The sequence below is a fragment of the Rutilus rutilus genome (assembly GCF_951802725.1).
Source record: "Rutilus rutilus genome assembly, chromosome: 5".
NCBI classification, from domain to species: domain Eukaryota; kingdom Metazoa; phylum Chordata; class Actinopteri; order Cypriniformes; family Leuciscidae; genus Rutilus; species Rutilus rutilus.
In genome coordinates, this window is record NC_140213.1 from 45678588 (window position 1) to 45687852 (window position 9265).

The 9265-nt window shown below is 36.4% G+C and overlaps 1 protein-coding gene across 1 annotated transcript in view; it reads right to left on the reverse strand.

Moving 5' to 3' along the window:
- Window positions 1-310: 310 nt before the first annotated feature.
- The window catches only part of prtga (protogenin homolog a (Gallus gallus)), a 39391-nt gene continuing 30436 nt past the window's right edge, over window positions 311-9265 (reverse strand). Inside the window, exons 11-19 of the mRNA XM_084408980.1 lie at window positions 7742-7837; window positions 7002-7188; window positions 5435-5562; window positions 5151-5321; window positions 2919-3083; window positions 2640-2763; window positions 1829-1967; window positions 1557-1655; window positions 311-886 (exon numbers count right to left, since the gene is read on the reverse strand). Of these exons, the coding sequence (XP_084265106.1) occupies window positions 518-886; window positions 1557-1655; window positions 1829-1967; window positions 2640-2763; window positions 2919-3083; window positions 5151-5321; window positions 5435-5562; window positions 7002-7188; window positions 7742-7837 (1478 nt within the window). The 3' untranslated portion in view covers window positions 311-517. The remainder of the gene's footprint in view (window positions 887-1556; window positions 1656-1828; window positions 1968-2639; window positions 2764-2918; window positions 3084-5150; window positions 5322-5434; window positions 5563-7001; window positions 7189-7741; window positions 7838-9265) is intronic.

A 9265-nucleotide genomic window follows, 5' to 3' on the forward strand; every position in this document is an offset into this window, starting at 1 on the left:
GCATATTAAACATCAACCATGTTCTGATTGGCTGTAATTGTGTCACACAGCAGATTTGTTGCATCACGCCGGGTCAGAATAGGTAAAACACTTCTGCAATCCCATACTTCAGGACTAAACAAACAATAAACAGACAAACGCACAAACTCAACGAAAAGGAAAATCGTTGTCGAGTGTATAAGTGGATATTAAATATTTAGTAAGTAAACTGAGGTAGATTAGGAAGTTAAGAGAGGCTTTCCTCTCTCGATGAGGTTACGTCAGAAAATGCGACAGTCGCGTTGCACATTTTTGGACGTTTTTTTTTTTTAACACATTCATGGTGGGTGAGATTCTACTTTCTTTCAGACACACAATCATTTATAAAAAACGAAAAGAAGAAGAGAGAAACAAATAATACATTCACCGAGAAAGCGGAGCATGTGTGAACGTCTCGGGTCGTCCACACAAAGCGTGAGTTTTCTGCTCAGTAGTCCGTTTAAACAGCAGGGGGCGCCAGAGAACACAAGGGTTTCTGCTAAACAGGATGAAGCTCAATCATTTCCTGTTGCTGAAATGTAGTTTCTGTCACTTCTGCCATCGGCATCACGTGGAGATGTAGTTGTTTCTCTGTAAACTCATCCGACGCCTCGTCCTGCAGGGAAACCGGGCGACTGTCGACACCCAGAGACAGGTTGGTTGCCTCCGTGTCGTCGTGAGAGAATCGCCCCGAGTCGCCCGTCTCGTGACTGCCCTCGCTGGAGTGCGAGCCCTCGCTGTCGCCCCCCGCTGGCTCAAACAGGCCCTGCAGGGACGACGGCGGGTGTTGAGGAGATGTTTCCGTATAACACAGCAGGGTGGTTCCCTGATGATAGGAATATGAAGGACTGGAGACCTTCTTCACATCCTGATAGGAGCAGAAAACACCAGTAAACAACAGAGACAGAAAGAGGGTTGAAGATGCAAACTGTTTTGAAACTGCAGTGACATGTAAAAATGTCCAAAAGAGCACTAATGTGGGTGAATCTCACAAAGCCTATTTTATTTTTGTATCCGTTTTGTTACATTATTTTCAAGGCATTCACAGTATATTTCCCTCAGATTCTCATTATTGTAAAAAAAAAAAAAAACTGATGTATTATTTAAATGTATTAAAATAAGACATTTTTGAATAATATATTCTTATTCAAATTTAATGTTTATATTTTCAGATTTAGTAACCAGTTTTAATAAATTTGTTAGATTTAGTATTAAGTTGCTTTTTGCTTTTGTCATTTTATTCAGTTTTCTACTTAACTTAAAATATAATAAGTATTATATTACAAAACCTAAAATAAATTAAAGTTTTCATCTAATATTTATATTTTAGTCCCAAAAAAAAAACTAAACATTTTAGTTTATAAGATATAAGGTTTATACATAATGGTGGTATTTACTACCTTAAATATTTTAAATAATAATAATAGATATTTAATGAAGTCATTTCATATTTCTGTTGCTTGTCTGTTGATCTGTTGGTCATCTGATCTGACCGTTTCTTTAATAAAGCTCATTGTAATTTGTAAACGGTTTCATACCTTGTCACCCTTCTTAAAGAAGCTCCATCTCTTTGTTTTCTTCTTCTCAACGGTGTGCTTCACTGGCCCATAACTGTTAATGATCAGATTTGTTCCGCCCTAAAACATTGAAATGCAAACATCAAATCACTGTTTTCACATATGCTTTTTTTAAACAAATATGCTGTAAACACACACACACACACACCCACACACGTATATGAAAGACCAGACTGGTTGACCACCTGCTCGTCCAGCACAAGCTAAGCAGGAATGTGTCGTTTTAAACACACCTTTGCATCGATGAAATGATCTCTCATCATAGGCATCATCACCTCCACACTCTCAGCTTGACTCTCATTGGCCAGTCGGACAGCAGTGGGTGGAGCTTGTCCTTCGGCTTGCCTGATGGATTTGGCAGTGCTGGATTTCCTGTCAGAAATAATGCAGTTCAGTCATGGAGAAATCAACTAACTGACATTTGTGAATGCATTTGTAAATTCCCAATAATTGTCAATAATTACCTAAACAAACTCTTATTTTAGGATAATTTATATACTATTATAGTATTTATAAAAAATTTCAGTTATCATTTTAAATTTAGTTCAAGTTTTAGTAAATTTGCTCTGTGCTTTTGTCATTATTATTTTTTTTGGTAACACGTTATAACAAGGTTTCATTAGTTAACATTAAGTAACAGTTAAAATGAACTAAGCATGAACAATACTTCTACAGCATTTATTAATCTTAGTTAATGTTAATTTCAAAATGTACTTATACATTATGGAAATCAAATGTTGTATGTGTTATCATTAGTTAATGCACTGTGAACTAACATAAACAATGAGCAGCTGGATTTTAATTAACAGTAACAAAGATCAATAAATACTGTAACAAATGTATTGCTCATTTACTACATTAACGAGTACATTAACTAATGGAGACCTTATTGTAAAGTGTTACTGTATTTTTATTTAAATTTTAGTTGTAGTAATTTTAGAACTTAGAATGTTAGAATGTTGCCCTGAAATAAGTTTGAAAATGATTTTTAATAGCTTTAGTTGACAGGCTGGCATGTGTGTATAGAGCTATAGACTCTCTTACCTGGTTTTACTCCTGTAGGCCAGTATGAGGATGCAGATGATAATGCAGATTAAAGCGATACACACACCCACTGCTATTCCCGTCATTGACCTCTGATCCAGGTGATAGAAGCCATCAGAAAACGCTGTGGGTGAAGCACAGACACAGTATTAAAGATGACGCCAAGACTTGCATTGTGCGTTCATTCAGTCGATGTGGAATTTCACATGCATTGCATGCTAGATCATGTATTTTTTGCCTCAGTGTGAAATGGCCAATAGAGGGCCCCGAGTAAAACACCTGTGGCGTGGGAGGAGCCGTGTGTTCGGGAGGCGTGTCCGTCACGCACGGTCACTTCTGCAGCCGGAGAGAACGGCCCATCTCCCATCTGATTGGACGCGGAGACCTTCACCAGGTACACCTGACCGGACTGAAGATTCTCCAGCAGGGCCATCGTGACGCTCCCTGACAACGAGACCGTAAGGTGAACATTATTATGCAAATTAATGAATACACCTATTAATAATTTACATCATCGACTCAAAAATCCAGTGAACCTTTTAGGAAAAACACTGCTTTGCAAATGACTATATCTGTATTCAGTAAATGGGTGAACATCACAAAGACACTTAAAAAAGATAATAATTTTACATAAAGAAAATTATGATTACAATTTCTTCATATTTTTCATAAATAGTAAAATTAGCACATTTACCCAATGTTGTTTTTTTTTACGTTAAAATCAGCAAATATTAAATTCAATATAACAAACACTACCATGATATAAAAACAAAAAACATCAAATATAAATAAGCATAAATACTACAATTTTCACTAATTGCAAGTAAATTTCACATTTACAAAGTTTCTAATTAAACTCTAATTAAACATTTAATTAAACCTAAGATTTTGAAGAAGAAAGATTGAAATTGTTTTTCTTGTAAAACATACTCTTATTAAAGTAAAATAACTTTATTTTATATTTAAAACTTTCACATTCACAAACTGCTATATTACACACTAAATGAAAAGTAATATTCAAAAAAGCATAATAACAGCACTTTAATCAGCACAAAAACTTAGATGAGAATTATATATATTTGCATTACATTTAAAAAAATATATATATAGTGTTTACAATTATGCTAAATATAATTTCTGAAATATATGACACAGACACGCGTGAGATTCGCCCCAACTGGGCTTTTTACTGCCGGACTCGTGACTCTTCATGTGACGCCACAGGATCAGAGTTTTATGCAAACGAAACCCCGTCAGCACACAGCGGTTCTCTGTGCCCCACAGGTTCAGGGTGTCGAGGGTTAAAAGTCAAAGGTTTAGTGACTAGTCTCGTACCACCCAAAACAACCTGAAGCAGCAGCACGTCTGTGACCGTAACTGTGATTTATCCTGTTAGATGTGCAGGGCTGAACGTGTAACTGAGAACACATGACATCCGTGTGGCTCATAAAGACTCATTCCAGCTTTTACAGTCTCGGACACGGATTTAGACCTACAGTAATAAACACTGACCCGTTCATCGGTGTTAGCACCCAGCCAGATGTCCTTTAATATTTCTTTATATTTAGTAATAGTTATTTTTAATGCCATGTCAGCAGCAAGGCGAGAATAGAGTGAATAACAGAAGTCGTACACTTAATAAAAAACTATATAAAGCATTTAAGAAGATTAAATTATAAAACACATTTAGGTGATAACACTAATAAATTTTTTTGTATATCCGAGTAAAAATGTTGATGTGCTCAAATATAATTATATACTAATTCTAATACTTTTTTCTACATTGAAAAAAATGTAGAACCTTTTTTCACTCATACATTTCTAGTAAATTTCACAAGAAACGGCAATTAATGTATTGAATTAAACATGACATTTTGAAGTTGTAAAACATACTCCATTAATCTTTTTTATTTACAACTTTGAAAAATATTTTTTATCGTGTAAATACATTGATGAGAAGTATATTTGTTTGCATTGCATTAATAAAAAAATTGTTTTTGTGTTCTTTTGATTTTGGGCTGAAACATGACAGACATGTTCTTGACAAATATACACTGTATACACATAGTCTCGTATCTAATGCTAATAAATAGAAGGATCAATTTTATAGGCATTACTGTTACTTTTTTGGAAGAAAAAAATATTTAAAGATAGTCTCTTTTTTTTATAATTCTTAGAAAATAATTAATAATAATTACTAATATTATTTTTATTATTTAAAAAAAAAAACTTGGAAAAATGCAGATATGTCCATTTATTTAGCTCTTATTCAATCATGTCATATCTGAGCTACTCAGCTCAGGATATCATAATTTGTAAACATGAAATGATACTGACTACCAAGAGAAGAGACACACACACACACACACACACACACACACACACACACACACACACACACACACTCGCACGCTTTCACACAGGTTTAAGTCCCCGTCGGGATAGAAAAACATGTACACACTCACACACACTCTCTCTCTCTCTCTCTCTCTCTCTCATACACACACACACCTTCTCTTTGCAGGATCTGCCACTCTCCGGCCGCCCATGCTCTGCGTGATGCGTACAGGATGGTGTAGTGTGTGACGGCCATGTTGGGCTCATCCGGAGGCTTCCACGACACCAGAGCCGCGTCTCCCTCGATCAGAGTCACCTTCAGCTCGACAGGAGCTCGACTGGGAGCTGAACGCACAGGCAAACAATCAAAACCTCTTCTTTTCTCCATTCAAAAAGCCTCTTTAATACTCAATATATGTTCAATACTACAATGTAACATATTTCATATACATGTTTACCTTCAGGAAGTGTGGTCTGGTAAACCACGGGACTCCATGGGCTGGAAAGCTGATCCACATGAAGACGAACTGCAAACTCATAATTGGTGTTTGGGTCCAAATCACTGACCATCAGAGTCTGGTCCGCACTGCAGGAACACACACCACATATTGGACGATGTGTCGCAAATGACGCCCTGTACACTATGCACTGTGTACTCAGCAGTGGAGTGAACTTTATAAGGTTATTTAGTCATTAAACATCACAGTCTTATATTTATAGTAGGGGTGTAACAATATATCGTGTCACAATATATCGCAATACAAAAATGCAACAATATGTATCGCGGATAGTGACAATATGTATTGTGTATAATTCACCCAAAATGAAAATTACTGTGTGAGAATTTTTAGTGTCAGTACTACATTAAACTACTATATATAATGTTGAATATAATGTATAATAATGCAATGGGGGAATATTTGTGGGTCCTGATAATGCCAAATATGTGATGTTACCAGTAAAAAGGCCTACATTATTTTACATATATCTGGTCAGTGACAGAGATCAAGCATATTCATCTACAATAATTCTGTATTTTCAGCTTCAGAATCATGAATATTGTTATTCTGGCGTCTCTATCGTCCTGTGCTTTGGGTTTCAGCACCAAGTCCAAGACTATTCATTTACACACACAATACCAAATTTAGCATTTTAATCAATAGTACACTTTTGGTTAACCTTTTACGGAATGTCTTGGAGTCTCGCAATAATATCGTATCATGAGTTCAGTATCGTGATATGTATCGAATTGTGACATGAGGGTATCGCTACACCCCTAATTTATAGTGTACTTTTTCTAATTGTAATCACACTAATCACACTATTGACACTATAAACTGCATAGAATAGTGTGTAAAGGCCATGGTCGGGTTTTGTCGGATCAGTGTGTTGCTCACCCCGTCTGTGCCTCTTGGCGTCTGACGCTTGTTTACTGATTGATTGAACATGCAGAATCAGTGCTTGTCGGGTCGTGAATGTGTGAGGAGTGACGTACTGTAATCTGGTGACTGTCTGTGTTTATCAGCGCTGTGTGAATTGGCCTTAAAGCAACACCAAAGCCCTTTTCCTCTTCAGTCCCCCTACAGGTTGGAAGCGGAATTGTCCATTACCGCTGTCGGAAATAATGTAGCCTACTGTCACGCGCACGCTCGCTGTTTATCCAGCACCGGCTTTGGAAATGGGTATGATAGAGTGTGTTGCATGATTTTATGAAAGTATGATGTATTGCGACATCAGAAACAAAGAAAAACAAAATAATGACTATAGTAACGCTTGCCGTAAAGCAAGTCAAATTTGTAGTTTCTTATGTCTCATTCGAACTACAGATCCGCTACCCGATCTGGCAAACTTGCATAGTGTGGTTATAGCCGATAGAGGGGCGCAAAGCAAATGCAGAAGTGCCGTTCACCCTGTTACGAGTTGATGAACCACTGAAACCATTTTGGAAACATTATTTTAAGCTACAAAAGAATCTTTGGTGTTGCTTTAAGCATGTACTGTCTGTCTCGGGTCAGTCATACTCACGTCTGCAGGTACAGCACCAGCGAGGCGTTCTGCAGACCCACAGGGTTACAGCGGACCGTGTAGTTGACCGTCTGTGCGCTGGTGAAGGCGGGTCGGGCCCAGCGCAGGAACACAGAGGAGGAGGAGTTACTGAGGGCGTAAACATGATGAGGTGGCGGAGGGGGCGGGACCAGGCGATCGCGGACCGCTGCAAACACACAAACATAATTCCAATGACCTTAATCTTTTTACACTCATGCTATTATATACAGTACTTTTACTTTTTTTTGCTATTATATACAGTACATTTACTTTATCAAAACAGTTAAAACATTGAAATATTTTGAAATATTACAATTTCAAATAGCTGTTTTCTATGTGGATATATTGTCAAATGTCATTTATTCTTGAGCTCAAAGGTGAATTTCACATGATTATAATATGCTGATTTGCTGCTCAGGAAACATTTCTAAATCATTATTAATGTTGAAAACAGTTGTGCTGCTTCATATTTTTGTGTGGAAACCATGACACATATTTTTTCAGGATTCTTTGATGAATATAAAGTTGAAAAGAACAGCATTTATTTGAAATGGAATCTTTTGTAACATTATTAATGTCTATGCATTGCATGTATGCAATTCCTTTCTACAAATGAAGCTATATATATATATATATATATATATATATATAAAAACCTATATCACTTTTTTAGTAATGTTTGTAACAAATGGCATGAATATGTGTGTCGCAGAACTCACAAACACATCCCGGTGTGCTGATGGTCTGGTCCGCCTGGTATCCGTCACCCATGAAACTATAGGCCAAGAGTTTGACATGGTACTTCTTTCTGGGGTCTGTAATAAAGAAAGTCACATATATATATATATATATGTATGTATGTATGTATGTAAAATGCATAAGAAGCCATGTCAGAATACAGATTCCAGTAATGCACGTAATCTGTGATCAGATTTTCTACAGCTTTGGTGAATAGGGCGTAAGAGATTAAGCTCACGGCCGCAAGTGTGTAACAGCAGATGTATGAGATCAGCAACACATCAGCTGAAGTGTGTGTGTGTGCATTAGATAGCGGTGTTGTGTGTTTAGCATGTGTGCACGTGTGTCAGATCAGCTGCAGATGCCCTGAGCTGGAGGTGCTGGTCAGTGAGTTAGCGGTCGATCCTCAATACAAAGGACGAGTGTCCATCCCCCGTTGGGTTCATCCATCTGCCGGCACCCCCTCACTGACTGACCCATGACTAGCGGCCGCAACCCATTCACAGCCAGGCCAGAGGTTAAATCAAACACCCAAAGGCCATGGGAAACACACACGGACACAGAGAGGTCAGTCACATGACCAAAACCAAAACCTCAAGGATCACAAAGAGACCAGATATTGGTAGGATATTCAAATGACAGCATAAAATTATTTTATATATATTCCACTCAAAAAGAGCCAATATCTAGTCAAAGAGATATTAAACATTAGACTGGATGCAACCAAAAAAAAACTAATGCAACACAATCTCAAGCATCCAGATGTAGCTTTATCAAGCACACAATATGCAAATTTAAAATACGCAAAACTAGTATACATAATTTTATATTTTTATTGTTTTTTATTTTTATATATAATTAATGGTTTGAGTGTGACATCAGTTATTGACACACAGCTGAGGGTGCGAAGATTTTACTCTGTGAAACTAACAGTTTCCACACTGTCCTGTAGTTTTCACTTTAGCCACATGGTGGCGCTACACAACACAGCTTCAATACTGACATGACTGAACATGTTTGAGCTTCATATCCTTAGGGATTACAACTAAAATAACAATGTACAACAACATGATACAGGGGTTCAAACGTACAGTTACAGTAATATAGTACAAAGATAGTGTGTATATAGTGAATATTAGTGATTCTGTGAAGTTTTTCACTATTATTTAATTGTTTAGCTTTTGTACAATTCATATAAAGTCATGTGGTGTCAAAACACAATTATTAAAAGTTCAAACATTCAATGAGTCAGTATTATTTTAGTTAGTATTATATCTAAACTATTATAGTATTTATTAATATTTTGAAATAGATTTTATTCTTATATTTCAGTTTAATTTTAGTTTAAGTTTTGGTAGGTTTGTTATGTGCTTTTGTCATCTATATTAGTTTCTTATATTAGTATATATTTCTATTTAGTTTTAATTCATTAAAAAAAAAATTAGTTTAGACATTAATTTCAGTTAAATATTTAATTTTTTCCATCAACAATATTTTATTGTAGC